At 54.2% G+C, this 23,268-nt stretch overlaps 8 protein-coding genes across 8 annotated transcripts in view; 4 read left to right on the top strand and 4 right to left on the bottom strand.

Moving 5' to 3' along the window:
- Positions 1-40: 40 nt before the first annotated feature.
- On the top strand, positions 41-3,450 carry PHACADRAFT_137435 (glycosyltransferase family 8 protein). Its single transcript, XM_007392037.1, has one exon. The coding sequence runs from the start codon at positions 189-191 to the stop codon at positions 1,896-1,898; it is 1,710 nt and encodes a 569-aa protein (XP_007392099.1). The 5' UTR covers positions 41-188; the 3' UTR covers positions 1,899-3,450.
- Positions 3,451-3,634: 184 nt separating this feature from the next.
- Positions 3,635-4,785, bottom strand: PHACADRAFT_250106 (uncharacterized protein). The gene is made up of 4 exons (XM_007392036.1): positions 4,695-4,785; positions 4,245-4,631; positions 4,091-4,192; positions 3,635-4,042 (listed from the first exon to the last, which is right to left on the bottom strand). The coding sequence occupies exons 1-4, from the start codon at positions 4,743-4,745 to the stop codon at positions 3,812-3,814; spliced, it is 771 nt and encodes a 256-aa protein (XP_007392098.1). The 5' UTR covers positions 4,746-4,785; the 3' UTR covers positions 3,635-3,811.
- A 374-nt stretch (positions 4,786-5,159) lies between these two features.
- On the bottom strand, positions 5,160-5,387 carry PHACADRAFT_157935 (uncharacterized protein; the record flags this gene model as incomplete). The annotated part of the gene is made up of 1 exon (XM_007392035.1): positions 5,160-5,387. One exon carries the CDS (start codon positions 5,385-5,387, stop codon positions 5,160-5,162), a length of 228 nt encoding a protein of 75 aa, XP_007392097.1.
- A 102-nt stretch (positions 5,388-5,489) lies between these two features.
- Positions 5,490-8,643, top strand: PHACADRAFT_191906 (uncharacterized protein; the record flags this gene model as incomplete). Its single annotated transcript, XM_007392034.1, has 10 exons — positions 5,490-5,523; positions 5,583-5,859; positions 5,917-6,592; positions 6,663-6,759; positions 6,958-7,053; positions 7,112-7,617; positions 7,698-7,800; positions 7,871-8,425; positions 8,478-8,531; positions 8,585-8,643. The coding sequence occupies 10 exons, from the start codon at positions 5,490-5,492 to the stop codon at positions 8,641-8,643; spliced, it is 2,457 nt and encodes an 818-aa protein (XP_007392096.1).
- Positions 8,644-8,840: 197 nt separating this feature from the next.
- On the bottom strand, positions 8,841-12,657 carry PHACADRAFT_250104 (uncharacterized protein). Its single transcript, XM_007392033.1, has 7 exons — positions 12,502-12,657; positions 10,600-12,398; positions 10,464-10,545; positions 10,301-10,412; positions 9,749-10,248; positions 9,624-9,693; positions 8,841-9,572 (listed from the first exon to the last, which is right to left on the bottom strand). Exons 2-7 carry the CDS (start codon positions 12,348-12,350, stop codon positions 9,088-9,090), a joined length of 3,000 nt encoding a protein of 999 aa, XP_007392095.1. The 5' UTR covers positions 12,351-12,398; positions 12,502-12,657; the 3' UTR covers positions 8,841-9,087.
- Positions 12,658-14,416: 1,759 nt separating this feature from the next.
- On the top strand, positions 14,417-15,231 carry PHACADRAFT_81995 (uncharacterized protein; the record flags this gene model as incomplete). The annotated part of the gene is made up of 6 exons (XM_007392032.2): positions 14,417-14,476; positions 14,535-14,611; positions 14,662-14,902; positions 14,954-15,030; positions 15,083-15,155; positions 15,208-15,231. The coding sequence occupies 6 exons, from the start codon at positions 14,417-14,419 to the stop codon at positions 15,229-15,231; spliced, it is 552 nt and encodes a 183-aa protein (XP_007392094.1).
- PHACADRAFT_137422 (uncharacterized protein) lies at positions 15,190-21,743 on the bottom strand. Its single transcript, XM_007392031.1, has 22 exons — positions 21,543-21,743; positions 21,223-21,489; positions 21,159-21,170; positions 21,088-21,106; positions 21,019-21,029; positions 20,847-20,962; positions 20,598-20,791; positions 20,449-20,544; positions 19,988-20,394; positions 19,640-19,923; positions 19,562-19,582; positions 19,493-19,499; positions 19,390-19,442; positions 19,207-19,332; positions 19,121-19,153; positions 19,034-19,070; positions 18,187-18,985; positions 16,305-18,138; positions 16,124-16,248; positions 15,985-16,071; positions 15,822-15,930; positions 15,190-15,766 (listed from the first exon to the last, which is right to left on the bottom strand). Exons 1-22 carry the CDS (start codon positions 21,604-21,606, stop codon positions 15,650-15,652), a joined length of 4,818 nt encoding a protein of 1,605 aa, XP_007392093.1. The 5' UTR covers positions 21,607-21,743; the 3' UTR covers positions 15,190-15,649.
- Positions 21,744-22,559: 816 nt separating this feature from the next.
- Positions 22,560-23,268, top strand: part of PHACADRAFT_250101 (uncharacterized protein) — a 3,055-nt gene continuing 2,346 nt past the window's right edge. Inside the window, exon 1 of the mRNA XM_007392030.1 lies at positions 22,560-23,102. Within this exon, the coding sequence (XP_007392092.1) occupies positions 22,606-23,102 (497 nt within the window). The 5' untranslated portion in view covers positions 22,560-22,605. The remainder of the gene's footprint in view (positions 23,103-23,268) is intronic.

Here is a 23,268-nt window from a genome sequence, read left to right as displayed (position 1 = left end):
TAGAGGAAGCTGAACCAGGGCTGAGACTGTGCAATACTTCCGCTCTCAACGTTTCCGCGCTCGGCACTGGCGAAAGAGTTCTCTCTGTCAGATAGGAGAGCATTTAAATTTTCGTCGACGCCATATATCGGTTTCCCCTGCCCTTCGGAGACACGACCATCTGCCTCTCCCCCTACTCAACGACAATCATGGTTAGTAGTCATACCTGGGAACGATATGGCCGCTCACTAGCTGCGCCACAGTCCGCAGACACGGTTAACGGGCTCCTCCTCGCCTCATCCGAGTCCGCCGCCACAGGTTGCACAGACGCGAACTACGTATTCACGCCTACGCAAGACTGGTTTTCGTTCAACGAAGATCGTTGGCGATCTCTCTTCCCGCTAGTGAAGTCGACTGCCCCTCGGGCCCTAGAGATTGGTTCGTGGGAAGGCCGTTCAGCCGTCTTCCTCCTGACCGAGCTCTGTGCTCGAGGCGGGTCTCTCACCTGCATCGACCATTTCGACCTCATGCAAACTGCTGCAGGGCGCGAGCGCTACGAGAAGGTCGTGCGCAATCTCTCCATGACCGGAAAGCCCTTCCGCGTCATGGAGGGATTCAGTACTCCGATGCTCATGACAATTCTCCAGGAGGAGATGACGGCTATTCAGCCGGGTTTCGACTGGATCTACGTCGACGGGTCTCACGAAGCGGACGATACCTTCCTTGATGCTGAGATGGCGTGGCGGCTCGCGAGGAAGGGCGCGGTCATTATCTTCGACGACTACCGTTGGGACAAGGAGCCTGAAGACAGCGATCACCACCCCAAGCGCGGCATCGACACCTTCATGACCCTCCACGCTGCGCAATTCGACGTCATCTCCAGTCCAACAGAGTATCAAATGATCCTTCAGAAGAAGTCAGAGATGCGCATTGGCTTCCTGGTCAAGGGCGCAACCTCGCCAGAGACACCCATTTATCATGACCTCCATATTGTGCTCACTATCGATTCGGCGTTCGCTATGCCTGCGGCTGTCGCGATTCAGAGCATCCTTAGCCAGACGACAGGCCGCATCACGCTTTATATCGTCGATTTGGGCCTGTCTTCCTCCGACCGGGCACGTTTGCGACGTCTCGCAGCGGCAGACTCGCCCCTCGACGTCACCATGGTGTTCCTCTCCCTTCCCGAGGACGATCCTCTGGGAGGTATGGGACCAACATGGGCGAAGATCGCGATGATCCCGCAGACGGTGTTGCCCGTCGAGCGGGTGCTATACCTCGATGCAGACGTGCTCGTCCGCGCTGATCTGCGCGCGCTCTGGAACACTGACCTCGGCGGGAAGCCCATCGGTGCGACGGCCGACGTGGGCCACCCCATGGGACACGCGGATGTGGAGCGGGGGCCGTACTTCAATGCCGGCGTACTACTTCTGGACTTGGCCAAGGTCCGCGCGGTGCTGCGAGAGCTCTTCGACGCGTGTCGTCAACGCAAGGACTCGCTGCACAGGGACCAGGACGCCCTCAACGTCGTCTTTCGCGACGAGTGGCACCCGCTCGACCTGAAATGGAACGCCCAAGGCCTCGGCACGTACGCTGATTCGGTATCTGTCGACCGCGATGCCATGGATGTGGCTGCCATGAAGGCAGACCCCGCCGTCGTCCACTTCACCGGTCCCGTCAACCCTGGCATGGCCGAGGTTCTCAATCCGTACGTGCAACCTTACACGTCCAAGCCGTGGGGCTATGCGGGAGCACCAGGACATCCGTTCGCAGGGGAATGGTGGTCGGCGTTGGAGACGACGGATTGGCGGGGCTGGCGGGGCTCTACGGAGTATTCAGAATATTGTGTTCAGAAGCGAGAGGACGCGGAGCGAGCAGGGGTGGACGCATTTCAACAAAGGATAGGCGGATCTAGAGCATGAGGAAGGAGATCAGCAGATCCGCTTGGCAGAAGAAGCATGCCGCACGCGCACGTGGCGCGACTAGTAAGTACGAGCTGCCTTAGCACATGCCAGGTACCATAGGACGATGATGTGCTGCCAGACTCCTTTCAGCATGAACACAATTGGCACCCGATTATGTTTGTCGTGAATGTCAGCCTGCTCAGGCATCACGTTATTGCATCGTCTTGTTTTGTGTACGTGTACAACTTGCTGAATAATAACTAACATATCGTGGAACAAGAGGCGTGTCCATCCAGTATATGCGAGCGAGAAAACAAGTGAGGCGATCGATAGGTGCGGCGGTCAGCGCACGAGGCAGCGCTGCGGAGTATAATAAGGCCGTTTACCAATCGCCGCCGTCATTGCCATTGTCGCCGTCATTGCCACCGAAGTCGTCGTCCTGCTGCCCGTTATCAAAGCCTGTGAATGGCACCGGAATGTCAGAGTGTCAGGCAGCTGGATAACCGGCCCGTAGGGCACACATACCTTGATCATAAGCCTGTTCCTCGACGTGGTCTTCGTGATTCTCAAACGCATCAGCCAATAGGGCACCGCCGAGCAGACCGGCACCGCCTGAGACGTGAAAATGAGGACACGATCTATGGTTGTGCCAAACGATTATCCACATACCTGCTAAGACCGTGGTGCCCATACCCATGCCGTGCTTCTTAGGGGGAGGAGGAGCCTGTTGGTAGGCGGCTTGCGGTTGCTGCTGCTGCGGGCGGTTGAACCAGCCTAAAGCACGCGATGAGTTGTCATCGCGCAGCTGAATGGCAACAAGGTTTCTGACCGCGGTCCTCCTGGCCATAGCCACCTCCACCATAGCCTCCCTGTGGTGGAGGACTGCTGTACCCTCCACCATAGCCGCTACCGCCTGGGGGTCCCCACTGGTTTTGCGGTGGCGGACCGGAGTTGTAACCACCTTGAGGAGGGTAGGGGGAATTGTTGTTCCAGCCACGGTTATCTGGCGGTGGGGGACCAGATGGTGGTGCAAAGCCCTGCGGAGGACGAGGGGATCCAGGTGGCCCAGCCGGATGTACCCAAGATGATTGCGGAGGGCTAACGCCGGTATTCACATAGAACCTACGCCCGTGTCAGTATCCATAATGCAAAGAATCATATTGACTCATATTTACCATGTGTTGTAACTAGACGATGCGAGGCGATCGTTAGACTGAGGGCACTCGAGGTAGACCGAGGCACTTACTTCACATCGTACTGTTCCATCCAGCCCGGAGGCAGAGGACGCGTGTCTGGGTTGCGAGGAGGGCCTCCATACGGCGAAGACATTGTGCAGATCGATGTGAGAGTGAGAGAGCGTTAGGAAGGAGAAATCGGTAGCCTGGCGACGTTCTTATATAGGACCAACGGCCGGTCGGCCAGCGATGTCATCTCGCTCACCCACATCCATAAGCGGTGTTCTGCTGCAGTATTCTCTCCATTCGGACCAAAAGTTCAAAACGCGACTCAGATTCCAGCACTGCGCCACCGACCCGTGATGACCCTGGCCGCCGGGGAGACACAGCAATATGCCACCTTCAGCATTCGTGTACAACTTTCAGTTGCACGTACAGCCTCCCCGAGTCGACAACGGACAATCATTCGGCGACCGTACTTGGATACAGCGCCATGCGCAGTCGCGGTCGCACGGCACAGGCACAAGTAAGCCAGCGCATTCGAGCATAGGAAAGACTCAAGAAATAAATCTGCCAATTGTGATCCAAGGTGCGTCCCTGCTCGGGGTACAAGATTATGCAATACGGTAGATAAGCTACGGGAAGGGGAACAAATATAGGTGCAAGTAATCTTCGGAATCTGCAGTCCAAGACGCCTGCCAATCGTCATCCTCAGCCCAATCCAAATCTGGACCCTGCCCCTGCGTGGCGCGATGTTCAAGCCTTGCTTTTCCGCCTCTTCTCCTTAGAGTCGTCCTTGCTCTCTGGCTTGGACTTCTTAGGAGGCGGCCTCCGCTCCACCTCCTCCTCCGAACTGCTGGAAGAAGAGACCTCCTTTCCATCATCGTCGCCAACCTCGTTCTCCTCGTCTTCCTGATCAGAAGATGCGGCGGCCGGTGTAGGGGCAGCCGCAGGGGCAATGACCGCTGGGTTCACGCCCTGTCGTACCTTGTTCAGATGAATTGCTATCTGCAGATCAATCGAATAAAGGCTCACTTCGGTAGCAGGCACTTGATCACCACCAGTAAGAGTGCGTTCGTATTCTTTCTTTTGCTCGAGGTAATGGTTCTTCGAGACTGCGTGCCTCGACTCATACCTCTGGAAACACACGTGAGTCAAGAGAGTATAGTGACCACACGGCTTTACAAACGTCTTTTTGCTCCTTCGGCATATCACCCCACGCCTTGGCAATCTTCGCCAGAAGCTCATTGTTTGGGATGTTAGGGTGCTTGGCCTTTAGCTCCTGGCGGACCTCATTTTGGAAGAGAAGGTAAGACGACGGAGGACGCTTTGGCGCATTCGGATCCTTGGGCTTGGTCTTCCTTTTCCTCTTGCCCTCGCCCTCATCATCGCCGCGAGCCTTGCGCTTTCCCCCGGTTGGCTCCGCCTGAGGGGGTAACATCTGGGGCATCTGACCGTTCGGGAACATCAACGGTGCACCAGGGTAGCTCAGCGGGGTGAGCAGTTGGGCGAACTGCTCTGCAAAGGTCGCAGCATTGCGCATAGTCTCGGCGACGGCACCAAGACTGCCAATGAGCTGGAGAGTGTCGTTGGACATGTCAGGACGTGAGAGGAGTTGAATAGCATATTGGTGACAGACCTGCATTTTTGTGTACTCAAACTGCGCTTGACTCTCCGGAAGATGCGCCATGTTTGCTTTTGACTATCTGACGCGACGCGACGTGTTGAAGGCGGGTAAGAAGGAAGTAAGGAGCAGGTAAGAAAAGTCTGCAAGGCTTTTGATGGGGACGAGATCGAGTATTTGTTTGGTTTTGTTATCCTACTAGTCTCGTTTAGGCTTACTCTCTGTGAACGCGTTTCACACTGTCCCGTGCTTCGTCCTATTGTCTCTTCGTCTGACACGCTGCATTAACTGTCTCAATTTTATCTTTCGTACCCACAGAGATGAGCACAGAGGTCATGCCACCTTTGTCCGGCTCTGTAAGCGTGGGAAAGCGCAGGACCCCAGAAGGCGCTGGAAGGCGCCAATAATAGGAGTTTGAAGCGGAGCGCCAATTACCAACGACAAGCGCAACGTCTCACCTGACCCCCACTCAAAGACGAACTACGCAACCTCGGGTGCAACGTTGAGGACACGAATCCAAACGAACGAGCAATCTGCAGCATCGCCCGACGTCGACGCTGTACTCATTACTGGCGCTCCTGTCATCTCGTCTGTACGCAGAAATAAGCCCGTGAAGTGTCCTCGAACCGCCTGAGTGCGCGTGTGCAAAAAGAATACCACATACACATGGAATATTCTGCTGGCACCTCTTGGTTGCCCCAGTCCCATGCTTCCGACGTTCACGATAGTCGTACGTCTGCGAATAATGACTGGGGGAAGGATCCATCAGTTGGCACGTCGGGGGCGGGGTCGCCGGGAGTACAGCCGAGCATGGACATGAGCGTTTTTCCAATGGACCTCTCGGGTGAGCAGCTCATTCACCGTAATCGCGCCCCGCAGCGTTGACCTTACATGAACCACAAGGTCATATCGCCTCTTCGTCATCACCAACCCTGCAGCAGCAGTCATCACCGGCGTCCTTTTACTCGTTCTCGCACCCAAGCAACTACTTCCTCGCAAGTACTCCGGGATATGGCGCCGTCCCCTATACGACATCCTCGTGGCCAGGGACATCCACGTTACCGCTGTCAAACTACTCCTCATTAAACGGAGCAACCAGCACTACCTCGAGCCAGAATCAGTCATCACAGCAGTCGCCTACCCAATCACCGCCACCACCACCCTCGCAGGTTATGATAGAGTACGTTATATGCACGATATTCGCCTCACAATTGATGTGTACTTTTCCGGTTTGTAGTCCATCATTAACGTTAAACATGAACGGGTCGAGCTCGAGTCCCCCGCCTCAATATCAGACCGCTTACATATCCCATGCCTCCCATGTCCAGCAGCGCCCTCAGTACACTGCCTATCAGCACTCGCCGCAACCATCAGCGCTATCAATAAATCCTTCTTTTGTCCATACCACCCCCTCGCATTTCCAGCAGATACATCGACAGCCATCCTTGCAGCAAACTCAGCATTCTCCGCAGGCCTCTATTTCCCCTTATGTCCTCCATTCACCGCCACTGTCGAATGCAAGCTCATCTCCGCCCATATCGACAGCTAGTTTTTATGCGCAGCCGCAACAGCCCCAGCCTCCGCCCCCGCCGCCTCAACCCTCGGGACCAACGCCTGAGCAGCTGAAGGAAAAATTCTTGGCTGGTTTGAAACCTTTATTACAGTCGAATTCTTTCAGCGGGGCTGGCGCAGTGCAAAGGTTGACTGGTCATATAGAAGACTATGGTATCCTCAAGGTCGACGTTCCGACACGCCTAGATATCCTCTCAAAGATCCGCGACAATGCCGGCAATCACTACTTCCGTGCTTGGGCAGAGAACAGTCTTGCAATGCTGATCACTAAGAGATGGCTTACAGATAGTGTCGCTGAAGACAAGAGTGAGGCAGCACAGACGACGATGCCTTTGCTACATGTGAGTGCAAGAGCAAGGAACCCAACATAGGACAGCGCATGGATGGTCTATCTGACCTCGACTTCCCCAGGTCCTGGATCGCCTGCCGATGACAATCGACTGTCTTAAAGAGTCAGGGATAGGCAAGGAAGTGAAGCGTGTCTCAAAATCCAGTTCTTCCAACTCTGGTGAGTCTGAAGTTTTCGACTAATCTCCAATGAAATCTACTTCCATCGCTTTCGACCCACCCTTTTACGCGAGTGTATTGTGGACGCTGTCCGAGTCTCGATCTAGAGTAGAGTTTGCTTGAACCTCAATCTATCGTGGTCTCGAGGCGGCATAATATAATGTATCTGACTACGACGTCTCCGTTCCAACGTACACAGCGATTAGGGACATGGCATCAAACATCGCTTCTAAATGGCGTGCTCTCCTCCCCCTTGGCCCGCTGCAGACGCCGGCGTCTACGAAAGCGAGCGAGGGTGAGTCATGTCAGTCCGTTCCGCGGCATCCTCTCGCTAATCAAACCAACCGATACAGATACGGATGCGAAGAGCAAGAAACGCAAGGCTGAAGAGCCTCCATCAGTGGTGAAAGGTCAGCCTGCGACGAAGAAGGGTACCGTCACAACTGTTGCGTCTACATCAAAGGCGACTACTGCGACCATTGTGGCGAAAAAACCCTTAGCAAAAGCACCGGCAGTCAAGGATGCAAAGACAGACATTTCGTTCTTCTCTGCAGCAAAACCCAAGCCAAAACTCCCTGACTTCAAGAAGGCCCCATTCACAGTCAAGAAGGAGCCGGACCTGAATGTCGCTCAGCCGTCCTCATACAACCCTTTCGAGGAGATTGTCAAGTCGCTGAAACCCCGCAAGGAGTCGCCAGCAACGGCGACGCCACCTCCGCTCACCACAATAAACGGTCCAACAGCCTCGGTAGAACTGAAGAAACTCAGCAAGAAGAAGTCCGTCACGTGGGCGCCTGACGGGCAGCTGGAGCTAATCAAAGTCATTGAACGGGCTGTGTACGACGACGACCCCGCGGATGTCAGCTCATTTCTCTTTGTGCTTGCTATGTATAGTACATTAACCATACGTATGCGCGTTACGCGCCGGTTGACACACAGGGTATGCACGGCGCACACAGCGTGCGCGAACTTGAAAGAGGCGAGGGCGCTGCTCTAATAGCACACCTGTTTGAAGAACAAATCGACTGGTCCGAACCACTAAGTAAGCAAATAAACCATGACGGCTAAAAGAAATAGCTTGTGTTGACGTCGTCTCGTGTCAATCTCTCCAGTTATAGAAATTCCGCCAGAAATCGAGGTTCCCGAACGTGGTAAGGACAGTATCGAGAAGGTCGCTCAGGATGAGCGCGAACAGAATGCACTAGGTGCACTCTACATAACTGAGGCTCAGATACCTGAGACAGCGGGTGAGCCGACGTCGGCGCTGCCCGATGACCAGATCGACACGCAAGCGAAACCGATGCTAGTTGGCCAGGATATGGAAGCGCTTTTCTGGAGCGGCGTCCCGCCACCAGCCGCCATGGCTTCGTCGGTCGCGGAGCTTGTCGGTCAGCTAACGGCAGGCGGCCTCCCAGACGTCATAATGTCGGATGCAAACCCTCCGCCTGCGTTCGACCCCAGCGTGCTCGCCAACATCAGACCAGAAGCGCTGCAGCAGCTCGTGCAACAGGCGCAGGCCCTGCAGGGCGTAACGCCTCCCTATCCGCTTGGACCGTCTCCTCCCACCGGTCCGCGTATCAATGGCGATCAGGACTGGAATGCGCCCCCATTCCAGGAATACGACCGTGGGTATGAGGAGAAGGATCGTCCTTGGGGTCGTGAAGAAGGTTGGGGAGATCACGGCGGCCGGGGACGGGGTCGCGGCCGAGGTAGGGGTAGGGGCGATGGCTTCCGAGGGCGGAAGAGACCTTGTACTTTCTTTCAGCAGGGAAGGTGAGTGGCATTCTTTTGCTGATCGGGTGAATCGCTACCAACCTCATGTCCAGGTGTCGATATGGAGACAGGTGTGATTTCAGCCACGAGCCAGCCTCGCAGGCGAACGTGAGCCTTGAATACTAGACATACACTCTTTGTCAATTATTTTCTACGCATGTTTATTCGTTTTGTGGCAGAGTACCCTATCTGCGTTGCTCGAGATGTCATGTATATTGTTTAGGGCCTTCAACACATCGGCGGTCCGTCTTCAGTCTTTTCAACTCGCGCATTGAAATCGAGAGTAGACTGCTGAGCTGCAGAACCGATCCTCAGAATCAATTACTAGGTACAGTGTACAGGAGATAAATACTAGATGGCTGTTGAGACATCGCGAACGCCTTTCCAACCTATGCATCGGAGCGACAGAGCGCTTTGCGTATGAGTACAATACAATCTATGCTATGCTGAGTAAAGTATCATTGAGTTACGAATGCGGATCCAAAAGCACGGAAAGATTATAAAGAGGAACTGGAAGCGAGCCAGCAACAAATACAGTCCAAGGAGAGAACGAACACTATGGCCCATTTTGTGTCCGCGTCCGCTTTCGCGCCGCTCGCTTTGAAGGTGGGTCTTGGCTGCTCACGGTCGGCGATGCCACTTCAGCTCCCGCTTTCCGCTTGAGCGTTGCAGGTGTGGTGACCGGAGTCAATGTGGCCGCAGTAGGTGTCGGCGCAGCAGCCGGTGTTGCAGCGGAGGGCCCAGGCGTCGACCCCGATGCTTGTGGCGTCTTTGGGATAGCGTTGCCTGGTTTGGGGGTACCATCTGCGTTTGTCGCGTTGCCCGGCTGAGACTGTTGCGGCGCAGGATGCTGACCATTTGCAGTTGGCACCTGGTATAGCGCGGATGACGACGATGTTGGCAGACCAGATGGATGCATGTCACCAGGTCCGCCCATGGCGTAGTTAGGCAGATGATGGCTCAACATATTGTTGCCAACCAATGGTGGACCTTGTCCAGCACCATTTTCTCGCAACATCTGCGCAAAGTGGGTCAACGATTCTGAAAGGCGCCGTCAATCACGCTGTCTATCGAAAACGCATCAACGCCAACCTAAAGGCCCCAACCCCTTCTCTCTTGAGTACTGAAACAAATCCGCCATCTGCGCGACGCTTTCCGCGAGCTACGATAACCAAAAGATCAGATAAACGTTCGCGAGCCCATCTGTACGAACTCACCTCCAGGCACCGCATGGTAGCTTGCGGGATGCCAAACGCGTTTACGGGCTCAACGGGTATGAACATGTGCTCTATGTAATTCCGAGGCTCGTCTCTCCGCTCGTCCTCGTTTTCGAGCTGGCCCGTACCTGAGCTCGGAGACTCAGACGTACGGGGCGGCGCGAGGATGTTCAGTGACAGTGACTTCTCGATAATTTCTCCATCGAACTGGAAGTGTTCAAACTGCAGTGCGTAACCTGGCTGAACAAGTTGCTGCCTCCGCGTGTAGTCAAATGCACCAGGGTGAATGCGCATGTGAGCGGTCAAAGGGCCCTTGAGTGTGACAGTGTAGCCATTGGCGTATGTGAACGTCCAGGCCGCGCGGGGAATTTCCACCTTGCAAACCATCGGGTTATCCGCAACCCGTAACTCTGTCGCGCCAGAGAGACTGAAATTAATCGCGGTAACACCAGACTGCACTGTTACCAGGAAGAAGCGTGGCAATATCGGAACGCCGATCTCTGCCAAGACAAATGAGCACAGGGGGAGAAGATACACGCATATTGCACGCACCAAATGGCTTCGCTTCCTTCTTCTGGCCATCCTTCCAGAGCGTGAACTTGAAGATAGCCGTAGACGAGAAATAGGCGTGAATAAGGTCTTTCCAGAAGAACGGTGAATGCATCTACACGATATCTTAATTAGATTTCCGTGCCCCTGAAATATGGACACCTACATCATGCAATCTAGTGGTGAGGTTCCCATTGAAACGTTCCATGAAAGCGATCCCCAGCCCGATGAACCTGGCATCTCGGATGCTAGTATGACAAGTGAGAAGATAACTCTCAGCGTGATAAAGAGTGGATGCGTACAACTGAGGGCAGCCACGGGGCAACGTATAATCAATTTTCGGCCCCTCCTGCTGATTATGCCCTGACTCCTGGCTCTGACTTTGAGCTTGCCCTTGCTGAGCAGTTGCCGGTGGACGAGGAGGAGCTGTGGTAGGTATCTGACCCATCACAGGGACGGAAGGCCCTTGCGGAGGGTTCTGCGCAACAGGAAGCTGTTGGGGGCCGACTGCAGGGGTTGAAGGCTTTGACGACATCGGAGGACCTTGCTGCGCCTGTTGAGGCTGCTGATGCTGAGCAGCCAACGGGGGCACACGATTGGACACGGCCATATTTGGCGGGAGTGGGGGCTGGGCCATCCTCGGCGTCCGCGACGGCCCCGGCTGAGGCTGCGGTTGCGGAACAGGGTTCTGCTGTTGTTGCTGATGCGGTTGCTGCGACTGTTGGGGAGATTGTCGTTGAGGTGCTTGAGGTTGCGACTGAGGCCGCTGACCATGCAGCTGCTGCCCTTGCTGGGGTTGCCGTGGAGATGTATGCGCTGCCAAAGGCGTCTGCTGGCGTGGATGTGGTTGCTGCTGAGGAGGCTGTTGTTGTGGCAGTTGGAATCCGGGGTGTGGCCGCTGTTGTGACGGCGGTCGTGCCGGGCCCGCTGGTGGGGGCATGCCCATCGTGACGTTGAAGTTGTTTTCGCCACCGTTTTGAGATATCTCGAGGGCTTGCGCAGGTGTAGGCATGAGCGGCTGCTGATTCCCGGGCCGCGGGGTTCCCAAACGTCCTGAAGACATGGGCTGCTGTAGGTCGCCCATACCATTCGGGGGAGTAGATGCATGACCAAACGGGAACTGGCCATTCGTCGCGGGCATCCGAGGTACGCCCTGACCCATACCACCCATTGGGCCATTTTGAAAGCCCACGAAAGTAGGCTCTGGTGTTATACGGGGGCGATTTTGAACACCGTTAGGAGGCATGCCATTGCTTCCAGGTAGGCCATTCGCAATGTTGGGCGCTACGTTCGTATGACCAGGATGCGGTGAAGTGCCCATCTGCTGCGGCTGCTGCGACATCGACATTGAATTGGTGAAGGGACCCTGCATACCGCCTTGCTGAGATTGCGGCAGATTCGGCGGTTGTGGGATGCCAGGCATAAGTTGTGCCCGCGCACCCGGCGGGAAACCCCCACCTTGGGCGCCGGGGCGTCCGCCCAACATATAGTCGGACGGCAGCCCGCCAGGTGCTTGAAGCTGAGGCTGGCCTTGCCCAGGCTGCTGCGGCTGTTGCTGGAGATGCTGTTGCTGCCTTATCTGTTGCATGCGCTGCTGTTGTTGGAGGTTCATATTGGTGATCCCAGACATCCCAGCCATCGACATCCCAGCCATCGCGGGTTGCCCGGGATGTAGACCTGGTACCCCTCCTTGATTCATCATATTCGGCTGCGAAGGAGCGCGGCGTATAGGGCCTGGAATGGAATTTGGGAACGGGATATTCTGCAGCTGACTGGGACCCAAACCGTTTACTAGCGATTGATTCGAGCCCATGCCGGGATTCATCCCCTGCATCGGGTGCATCATCGGGTTACGATGCGGTGGTGCCTGAACACGATTCGCCTGCATATGTAAGCCTTGGTAAGGGTTCGGCCCATTCGCGTTCGGTTGCGCGCCTGTGAGCATACCCATCGGAGGCGGCGGATTCGCGTTCAGCATCGACGGGTGCGGTTGCTGGGCCTGGGGTGGCTGGCCAGGCTGAGACTGAGGTGCGATGAAAGGCGGGCCGTTCATGTTTAAGACGCCTTGCGGAGGCATATGTTGTCGAATCATCGCGAACAGCTAGGCGCAGAGCCGGAAAGAAAAGGATGGAGGCAAATTAAGGACGTTGAAGAGAGCTCGTAAGACAGTGTACGCGCTGTGGCATGCAGGAGAAGACACGAACTGGAGACGAAACACAACGGCGGTGAAACTGCTGAGGTGCGAGGTTATCGACCGGGACCGGGGGCGCTAGCGAAAACTGGACGACACGGAGTCAATAGCGCCACAGTCCGCGACGACGAGAGCAAAAAGCTGGAGCCCGCAGCGCGAGACAGCGAAGGCGGAGGGTCGTGGTGGTGGGGGAAGGGAAGAGACGAGGCGGGGGACGCGGAAAGAGAGGCGGCTGTTCGTTGACGGCGTTGTGGCTGCTGGACTCACACGCATCCGTGCGCACTTGACCCCGATCGTGGTATCCGAATACGTAAGCCGAGTATTATCGTCCTCTTTTTTCTCTCTCGGTCTCTCTGGCGTGGTCAATTCTGCAATGCATATTTCTCCCCGTCATTGCCCGCAGCCGCGAGACAGCAAAAACACGACACACTGCCATAGAATAATGGCAGGACGACGAACTGGCAACCCGGCAGCGCGGGAGAATCGAGATATGATATCGCTCTATCTCACCCCGCCCCTTCGACGCGGGTCAGTAAATATTCTCCGGCATTATTGACCACAGAGCTACGATAACTCTCCACCATCTTCAAGTCTATCCAGCCCGACGCCGTGGCGATGCATGCGATGCATGCTGTAGATCACACACATCATGCCCTCCTCAAGGCAGCGCTGTGGGTCAACGTCAACACCCCTGATCCAAGACGTGTGTATTGGTCGATAAACGATCGTTTTGCACCGCGACATGAGCACCCGAAACGCGAGAAGCGTCGAACATCAATGCATCACGTCCTGATGAATCCTCTTGCGGAGGCTCACGCTTTCGCTTTGCATTGAGGCCCACGCGTCGAGGGATGTGTTACTTGAACACCAACATATATTTGAGCGGCGGTTCCGCCGTCTCGGACTAAGTAGAGGAGAATTTGGAGTGGCAGGGTTCCGAGTCCGGCTCCAGGTTCACCTATCTACATCTAGCTGCCGGTCTTCCAGGTCTGTACTACTTGCCCTCCGAGCAGAGCTGGACATTGAAGGCCTTGCGAGCAGTAGACTGCCAGTTCTCTACTATCAGCAGGCAGGCATTTAAACCCTTAAGGAACAATCCAGACGAGCGCGCCACAGCAACGGAGGGGCAAGCTGATGTGGAGCGTATCCACATCTCTGCTCCATAAAGCGTCTTTCACACCGATACTAGAGTCGTCACCTAGCCGGCAGGGGCACGTACCGAGGGGGGGATGGTGGTCGGTACGCCGAAATGGCTGCCTTGCACAGTGTTCCGGTGTCGAGCCTCAAGTTCTCAAACGAGATCGGTATCAGTTTATAGCCACACGGCGGCTGTGTACGGTTGAGCTGTACTCTCGGCATAGGCAGCCATTGGAACGCGTAGCCTGCCGGAATACAAATTGACAGTACGTGAGCTGCTGCTTCGCTGGTCCGCAGTGCACGCCTATTCACCAGCGAGGGTGCAATAAAGTTTAAACGTAGCGTGAATTTTGTCGGCGTGGCACACGGCAAGTGCATACGTTGCCACATCTCTCCCCTTGGCCTACCCTATGTTAGTGGGACCGAAGTTCCGGCCACCGGTCGCGAGCATAAACAGCCGTCGATATTTCATACTAGGTATCAAGGCTGCGCTGTGCCGTTCGATGGCAAAAAGCACAGCAGCATTATCGCTCGATCCCAACCGACCCCTCGAGGTGAGCTGAGCACATACTTATCGACCGTAGCACAGGCCCTCATGTAACAGTAGTTTTACGGGCCTTTATAAACAAGCGGAAAAAAAAAGAGGCTGAGCGTCGGAAGCAAAGCCACGTGGGGGAGTCGGGCCCGAGATCTGGCGGCTCTGATCACGATTTCTCCTCGCAGATTGCATACCACCTCCACCCTCTACACGAAAACAGTTAGCGCACGCAAAGCTTAGCTCTGCACTAAGCATGGTTCGGCAGTTCAAACATCACGAGCAAAAGCTGCTCAAAAAAGTCGACTTTCTGAACGTGCGTGCACTTGAGCTCGTTAACGAAAAAAACACACTTAGTCGTCTCGTTTGGACAGTGGAAACAAGATGCGAACCTGAGGGAGATAAAAGTCATGAGGCGGTATCATATTCAGGACCGAGAAGATTATCACAAGTGCGCGTCGTTATGTCCTCCTGCCGTTCGCCCTAACGTCTTGTGCACAGGTACAACAAACTTTGTGGTTCGCTTCGATCCTTTGCGCATCGAGTATCTCTTCTACCAACACAAGACCCCTTCCGTTCGCGCATGGAGAGCCAGATAATGGCAAAGCTCTACGATATGGGTGTCCTCAACTCGACCGCGAAACTCAGCGATATCGAGAACAAACTCACGGTCTCTGCATTCTGCAGGAGGCGATTGGCAGTGATTTTAGTCACCTTGAGAATGGCAGAGACGGTCAGCGCAGTGCGTTAACACGCCAAGAATACTCAGGACAATACTGAGGTCTCTGGATAGGCTGTCAAGTTCATTGAGCAGGGGCATGTTCGCGCAGGACCTGATACCATTACTGACCCGGCATTCCTTGTCACAAGGTACGCTTCCTTCAGAGGGGCATCAATGCACATCACTGACAATCGTGCTCAGACACATGGAAGACTTTGTAACATGGGTCGACACGTCGAAACTCAAGAGAACAATTATGCGATACAACGATGAGGTACTCAAAAATCATTATGGCAACTTTGTCCCCACTGACTCGTGTCGCACAGCTGGACGATTTTGATCTGCTATAGACTGCAGACTACTTGCAACCCATAAACATACTCGTAGCATCGTCGTTTTGGCTACACATAATCTACTCTTATCTGCTTCACGGGACATTTCGTTTGCTTCCCTCGTTCCGCACAGTCCTTGTACACTATCATGCACCTCTCATTCACTTCACGCACCCCGTACCCGCAACCATAGAAGACCTTCCACAAAAGAGCATACACCTCAGTTCATAAAACATGATCATGATATTTCGTACACAGGGTAACGTCTATGCGTAGGCAACATTCTGATTAACAGCTAGTGGGGTACACAATGATTTAACGACAGGTGTAAGAGAAGTAGCAGAAAGGAAGGTTCGAAATATGGGGTAGAGACCGGATGCGCAATAGGTGTGGGGTATGTATCAGAGAAGGAAAGCGACCAAACAGGGACAGATGGTTAAGAAACGAGCCGTGTGGGGTCTAGCTTGGAAGTCCATGAGTCAAGCTCTTTCTGGCTCGGTGCGGCTAGGGCGTAGGAGTTGGAGGACGTGAAGAGCGTGAAGGTAAATCGTTTCTAGGGTTAAAAAATAATTAGCCAGAACAACCCCAGTGACTATCGGAAGACCTACCCCGAGCAGGGCCTCCATCCCAGGGTTGCTTTCAATGTTAACACCGCTGAGATTCACAACCGCAACTTCTTCGACTTCGTTGGAGTGCTTGTACATGTGCAGATATGGTCTGGCACAAGCATTCAGCCGACAAGGTCTCAGTGAAAGTGAACATTATATATACCTGCGTAAGACAAACCACCTCTTTTCCCAGGTGTTCTCATTGGCGTCTGTCATGACCATGAGATGACCCTTCTTTGTTGGAGCATCACTGAATTACAGTATCAGCTTGAGAAGTATTGGCAGAAAGCTCGACCACTCACTTGCGAGATATTAGTTTTGTTTGCGAGCTAAGCTTCAACGAATCCGTGGACAGTACGCTTGGCGCCCGACTTGCAGAAGCCACGCTTGACACCTCCGGATCTACAGGCTCTTGGCTGAGTATAATCTGCGAAGCAAGATTCAGCACTTCATCTAGACTTCGAGTACCCGAGATGAGCTTACCTCTCCGCGGTGGCCGAACTTCTTCTGCCACAATTCCACCGCCTTCTTCAGCAGCTCCTCATTCGCCCAAATCGCAGCGTCAGCCTGCGCCGGGCGGGATGGCAGAGACGCCAGGATGACCCGAACGGCCTGCACGTCCGCTGCGCGTCGCTCCATGGTCACGAGCCGCGTATAGTCTTCGACGACGGAAATGCCCCGTGGCTTCCACGCCCCCAGCGTCTCCTCGCCACGGACGTACTTCTCCGCTGTGTCGAGCCGCCAGAGATCCTTCGGTGATCGGGTCAAAGGGGGCGTCAGCCGCACTGTGAAAACGGTGCTGCTCTTCGGAAGGACCTTGGTCGATCCGAGCAGATTGAATAGCCGGGAAGGCGGACGGGCGCCGCGTGTCTGGATCGCGACCGCAGTGTCCATGCTGAACTGTACAGGGTCGGCACATGTTTCGACAGATACCGACCATGACAGCTGGAGCAGTACGCGCTGACTGGGAGCCGTGACCCTGTTCAACAGAATGGAATCGTGCATGCTGGAGTCCCAGAGTGCCTGCACGGTAAGGCTGCCAGTGCCGTCAGGTTTAAACTCCACCACCTGGTCTTGCGGGAGGGGTAGCGTAATCAAAACCTTGGATGATGATTCGTATATACGCCCTTTATCATCTAACAATCGTATGTTGCCAACGCGGACACGAGTGACGTCCGTCCAAGGGAACTGGCGACCCGAGTTCGATGTCAGATGCAGGACAATGCGACGCTGAAGCCCTTGGTGCAGTGAGAAACAGCCTGGATCGACGGCGCCTTGCGATACCACAGGCACTGGTGCGTACGTGCCTTCAGGAGTAAGCTCGCATATTTGTAGCCATACGACGACGTCGTGGACTTGTTCGGTAACAAATTCGGTTTCGCATCTGCGCATCGGAGGCAATGTTGCCGGACGAACGCTATCTGGAGTAGATGTAGAACTCCTGGATGGCAGCCTTTGTTCCCGCATTTCGTCCCAGCGTTCCATTCGCTCAACATAGGATGACTTGAGACGCGCGAAAAACTCGATCGGAGCATAGCCATGACGAAGATATGTCAATACCTTCGCCGATGCGACTATGGAGAAGCTTCTGCGAAACTTGAGGTCCGAGAGCGATGCCGTATCAAGGTCAACAGCGGCGGAGGGATAGACTTCTTCTGCTGCGGCCGAGGAACCAAGAAATGAAGATAGACGTACTTGAAGATGAACCGCGGAGAAATCGTGATGTGACAGTCCCTTGACGGTGTCAACGGTAAGGAAGAAGCTGAGCTTGCTTCCCGGGGGAACTGTTCCGGGTATTGGGGATGAAGCGCGGGTGGATGTGCTCGATGAGTTGGCATGTTTTGGGGAAAGCACCACGTTCACGATCTTGATCTCCACCCTGCAAGAGCCGATGGCTTCGGAAGAATAGCGGCAGAAAATGGGGACGATCGCAGTAGACGACAGACGACGGGACAAGGGCGCGAGTGAAATAAGTGCGTTGCCCACGAAAGAATACTCAGGAGGTGGCGAGTCATAGAAAGGCTCGTGGGTGGAGAAATGTTGGGAATATGCAGGCCTATCGATAAAGCTGGTCAAGTTTCGCATGCGCTGTAGCCGTTGTTGCAAGCGATCTAGAGACCAGACATAGATGGCTCCGTGGCGCTTGTCGATGACCTTGACCGCTACAGACGGCTGCGTTGCGGAGGCCAACACCGGATCGGCGACGTCTCCGAATTGGTCGAGCCCCGCAATAGTGTCGATAGCGGAGGCTGGTGCAGCTAATGAACCTCCAGAAGCGACGGTGAAGTTGTACGAAACATCCTTTGTCAGCTCCCGACTGTACCTCAAGTTAGCAGGGAATCTCGTAAGGGTTGCTCCGGCGCACCTTATCACGTTGGCCTCCTTAACATGAACAGCATTGGATAAGACGACCTCAGCCATGGAGAACGAGCGATGTGCTCTCCATTTGTCCAATACTTTCCGTATGAGGCGAAGTTGCCGAGCCGTGTAAATCTGGGGCTCGAAAGGCGCCGCTTCGGTGTCAGTCTCGCCATGAGCGCGGGCATCTAGTAATCGCTTCATGTGAAGCTGGACAAGCTTCAGTTGCTGCTCCATTTGCTCCTTCTCTGCTTTTAGGTCGTCCGCCTCTGAGTACTCCGAAATGGCCAACAAGCGCTGCTCGAACTCTATCCGCTGTGTCTCCAGTTGACTCTGCGCTTCCTTCAGCGATCCAGCTATCTCGGGGCTGTCATTGCTGCTTGTCATGGCGTCCACGCTGGTATCGTCAGTGAGTATGTCACTAGGGATCGGTCGGCCGGACTCGCTCCAGACATCATCAGCCTGACTCAGACTACTCTCTGGCCTCGGCCCAACACTACGCAGTGCTTTCACGCGAGTAATCTTCTCGAACAGTTTGTTCAACTCCTCGTCCGGAAGGTTATCCAAGGCAGGATCAAGACCTAATCTCGCAAAAGCAGCCTCGCGCTTGGCGAAATTCCAGTCGACGTCTCCTAAGTCCTCTGCCGAACTCGTCGGTGAGTCTGGACGAGTGACTGGTGTCCCATTCTCCTCGTTCTGTAACTCGCTTGCAGACATACTGATGCTGAGGTTTGACCTTGCCATGGCCCGGTCGCGCTGTTTTCGAACCTCTTCAGGATTGTTGAACCTGAAGACGTGATGTTCGCCTAATTGCTAATGAGCTTGTGCCTTGACAATTAGACCGCTCCTCGTACCCATGATGATCCGAAAGCCCGAACGAAGTTTATATCCCTTGGAGGGCCATAAGCAAAGAAGTCGCTGATTAAACTGGGCCAACGCACCTGCCCGGGGGTGATCTGCCTGCCGTTCAAGCACTGCCATCGAACATATTAGCGATCCTCTGGCACCCCAACTGTCTTCACCTTACCGTAACTGCATCGCCAATGGTGTGAAGAGTGACTTTGCCGTCGTTATTTTCGAAGTAACAGTGTTCTTCCTGAATACTCTCCCCACTCAAACGAATCGTGGCTGGCTTCTCGTCTAAGCGTCCGACCTGTTAAATACACTATGAACATACAATCAGACGAGCAGGTTGACCACTTGTGCGTACCATCGTTCGGCCTAGTTTGAGCTGATAGATGAGACACTCGCTCATGAGAGGGTCTGGTGGTAAGTCAGCCGATAGAATGCAAGAGCATAAGCCGTAAGCCTACCCTCGTTCTGTACAATGAAGTGGGCATAATGATTATAGTTCGTAGCTGGAGTGAAAATACGGTACATACGAGGTTCACTAAATGAGGCATCTGGAAGAGGATCGATCAGTTTAATGATGACTAGCTGTTGAATGTCTTGAACCATACCCGTTTGGGGGTGTGGACTCCGACGTTGCCCCTCTCTACAGTGATACCAAGCTCTTCCAGGGCCTTCTCGCGCTCCTTTTGCACCTGCTGAGTCCGTTGCATCTTGTCCTCCCAAGTCTCGTTCAGACCCTGCATGAGCTTCTCGCTGGTCTCGAGCTGTTCCTGGAGCTCCGCCTTGGTAACTGTCTTGAGTGTACCATCTTTGGCTTGGTAGGTAACCTTCTGCTCTGAAGCAGGGATCTTAGGGTCAAACACTGCTTCAGAAGTGGGGCCCGCAACCCTGGCTGAACGACGTGGTAGGAGAATCAGTCGGGATCACGGACATAGATGTGGTTTTGGGATGCACACCTCGGAGCATCTCCAACTCCTCCTTAAGTTCGCGAACAAGTTTCGCATTGGGATCCTCGTTGATGACGGCTTTGTTCTTGATTTTCTTGGCCTGGTCGGCATACCGAAGAGTACTGAGGGTTTCCTCATACTGAACATCTGCAGGCGAGATAGCGGCAATCATCGCGGTCTTCGAGTTACCTCCCAGACTGTCCTTCAGCAGCCAAGTCAGGACAGAGTCTCGATAGGGTACGAATTCTTCGGCCTTCTTCTTGCCCTTCTTGCCTTCCGCTTGGCTAGCGACTGCAAGAGACGCAATGACTTTGCCCAAGGTAGTCAGCGACTTATTGATGTTCGCCCCTTCTTTGAGACGTTGACCAGTTGCGCCCGTGGAATTTGCACGTTCCGAACCAGCCAGGTCGACGAGGCTGAGAGGATAAGGATATTACTATGGCACTCGACAGCAAACTTGAATATCTCACTTGATCCGCGAAACCTTCTCCGTATCCAAATTCGTCTGTGTATCATGCTTCTTCATGGTAAGGAGCAGTGTGAACACTGCATGCGATCGAGAAGACCTGCGTAGAATCAGTCAGAGGATAGTTTAACTCGCGTAAGTCTGACAACATACGTCTCGTTCATGTTCGTCGCGGCGACCGTCCTGGCCTTGTTCCCCTCATCCATAAGCGTCATCATTTCATCATAATTGCTCACAACAAGCTTGGATAGATCTTCAACGTAGGGTCCCAGACTGGGGTGCTCCCGAACCCTAAGGTTGCCGGAATTCTTGGGATTGAGCAGGTCGCGCACTTTCTCGTTATATATCTGGCTCCTGGACGTTATCTCGGCGAGCAGACATGTGTGGAGGCAGACGACGCACTTCGATATATGAAACTTCTACGGTGAAGCTCACGTTAGGGTCCGCAGCTTTCTTCTTCTCTACGCGGTCGAAGAGTTCCGAACATGTCAGGGGTATAATTCCTTTGTCCGCGCCATCTATGCGAATAATCGTTTCATACTTGACGTGGGACATCTGACTAGCCTTCACTCACATCCCATCATACTGCAGCCAGCTATATCAGCTCGAATATTCGAAGCTTAAGGATATTCTCCAGACACACCTATATGATTTACCAGAGCCTATGTCACACTCAGACTTAGTCATAATTCGCGACAGCAAGTAGTGTCTCACCAGTCTGTCCATCTAAAAGCGCGGTGAGTACGTCGAGACGCGAGCAGATAGGTATACGACATACAAGCCACGATACAAGCATTAAAACCAGCAAAACCGTGATCCAATAGCTCCTTTCCGAGGTCGTCATAAAGCGTTTGCTGCGAACAGTAGTCTGGGTCATCCCGAGATCCCGCAGACCAGTAGCTCTTGTCGAAGGTGAAGTTCATAAGCTTCCGCTCTGTTGCGCGCCCAGAGGCAGCTTGCGCACCAGCCGATCCTGACTCCGGGGGGTCCAGGATCGTCTGGTTTCCTTCCATTCTTACGAGACATTTCGCGCCGCGCGCAATTTCTGGGAAGAGGCGTTGCTCAGAGCGTGTTCCTCGGTGTCGAACAAGTGCGTACCTCGTGAATTGAGCGGTCGACATCGCACGACGACTTTGATGTTTCCCTCTCCATGCTCGGCCATCGGTAAGCTGACCCGTGGACTGAGCTACAATATCTCCGACTCCAAGACGACCAGGCTTGTCAAGGTCCAAGAGAAGTGAGACAGGTGGAGGACAACCCGTCGGCTATGGTGGCAGCACGAGCAAAGAGCCAATCTGGGCATGCAACGCGTAGGCGCCCATGCTCACAACTCTCCCGTCAACTGCAGCCAGGTGAGGCCGGTGAAGTTCGTGATTGATGTGCGCGCCTTGTTTATGAGTGCACTAAGACATGTCTGTCGTTGCTCCCAGAGGTTAGGAGAGGATGCACACATACTTGTGCTGGGTACACGGCACGAAGATATTGGACGATCCCTCCCCGGTAACTAATACGCGCCAACGAACGCCGCCTTCATCGTCTCTTACATCTATTAAAATTCCAGTAGCCGACATCTGCCTAAGGTCAAGCGAGTTAACCGCACGTTTGTCAGAGTTTCGTGATGTCTGCCAGCATTTACTGTGACTAGCCCGATGTAAGTCGTGTCATCTCGAATGTACATCGGCGCTACGCAGAACTGATGTGCCGCACCACAAGGTCGGAGACTCTGCGGCAAGCCTTCGTGCTCGCCGGGGACGAACGTGCTCGGATCCTGCGTCGACTAGCTCTGGTGTGATGAAACCGGCAGTCTTGGGGGATGCACGGGGAATGCATCGCCGTAGGTGGCGTCAACTGACCGCCTCCTCTACCGCTGGACTGTCAAAAAGAGCCCAGCATGGGAAATGGCTTATCGCTTTACCGCACAGCTATCGTAACAGTCTAGCGTCCCGAGGACGCCACTGTCCGCGATCGCAATGACAGAGCTCGCCCCATGGCGTGCCGCTAGCCAAGACACCATTGAATCAAAACTTTGACTAGACGATCGGATATGCAATGCCTCCTCGGCATCTGCTCTCATATATGGCCTGAGTTGCGAGAGGGACGTACATCCCCGCTCGCCGTTATCTGGTGCTAGGCCGTCCTCCCAGATCGCACCTCGATAAAGATGGTCCTTGCCACGCGTCGCTCTGTCGTCTGGGCTTGCCCGTTCTTCCTAGTGCTCTTAGTTGTCTGCACAACTTTCGTGATAGACATCGAATGGAACCAGCTCATCCCTGCATCGCCATCTAGTGTAGCGCTAGATGGAGAGTATTGTCTCCGACTTTCTGACTCTCGCCACGATATTGCAGTTATAGAGGCCCAAGTTTCCACTCAAGAGACTACGACAACACTAATTAAGCGGAAACACGTCTTGGTCGCTTCGTTCTTCGGGTTTCATTTTGACGTCTACATGACCCTGGCGTGGACGCTGAAGCGCGTTTTGATGCAAGTTCCACAAGCACAGATTGAACTCTTCGCAGCCCCATTCTACTACGGATTCGAGGCCGTCGTTGGTGAATACGGCCTCTACGATGGAGTACGTCGGGATCCGGAGGAGTTGTTGTCGTATATTCAGAGTAACACCACCGTCGACACAGTCGTTCTCGGTACGTGCGAAATCGAGTACGTGTATCATGTATGCTCAGTAAAACGCTGGCTTACGCATTGTAGCTTGAACCAGATACATTCTGCGTTGCTCGACGAGTGGGACAAGCGTGCGCCAGAGGAGAAGTTCAAACTGGTTTGCATGGTACACAACGTGCAAGATACCCCTTGGCAGGCTAACATC

Source organism: Phanerochaete carnosa, assembly GCF_000300595.1.
Source record: "Phanerochaete carnosa HHB-10118-sp unplaced genomic scaffold PHACAscaffold_2, whole genome shotgun sequence".
In the NCBI taxonomy this organism is placed as follows: domain Eukaryota; kingdom Fungi; phylum Basidiomycota; class Agaricomycetes; order Polyporales; family Phanerochaetaceae; genus Phanerochaete; species Phanerochaete carnosa.
Note: the sequence above shows the minus strand (reverse complement) of the source record. Positions and strands in the feature narration are given on the sequence as shown.

Coding starts and splice junctions, on each gene's coding strand:
- PHACADRAFT_137435 (XM_007392037.1), top strand. CDS start 189: ATGGTTAGTAGTCATACCTGGGAACGATATGGCCGCTCACTAGCTGCG.
- PHACADRAFT_250106 (XM_007392036.1), bottom strand. CDS start 4,745: ATGGCGCATCTTCCGGAGAGTCAAGCGCAGTTTGAGTACACAAAAATG. Junction 4,193..4,244: donor TGCCGAAGGAGCAAAAAGAC/GTTTGTAAAGCC, acceptor GTGTGTTTCCAG/AGGTATGAGTCGAGGCACGC. Junction 4,043..4,090: donor ATCAAGTGCCTGCTACCGAA/GTGAGCCTTTAT, acceptor CATCTGAACAAG/GTACGACAGGGCGTGAACCC.
- PHACADRAFT_250104 (XM_007392033.1), bottom strand. CDS start 12,350: ATGAACGGCCCGCCTTTCATCGCACCTCAGTCTCAGCCTGGCCAGCCA. Junction 10,413..10,463: donor TCACCACTAGATTGCATGAT/GTAGGTGTCCAT, acceptor GATATCGTGTAG/ATGCATTCACCGTTCTTCTG. Junction 10,249..10,300: donor GAAGGAAGCGAAGCCATTTG/GTGCGTGCAATA, acceptor TTGTCTTGGCAG/AGATCGGCGTTCCGATATTG.
- PHACADRAFT_137422 (XM_007392031.1), bottom strand. CDS start 21,606: ATGGCCGAGCATGGAGAGGGAAACATCAAAGTCGTCGTGCGATGTCGA. Junction 20,792..20,846: donor TAGAAGTTTCATATATCGAA/GTGCGTCGTCTG, acceptor TCCAGGAGCCAG/ATATATAACGAGAAAGTGCG. Junction 16,249..16,304: donor AGTTCGGCCACCGCGGAGAG/GTAAGCTCATCT, acceptor CTTGCTTCGCAG/ATTATACTCAGCCAAGAGCC.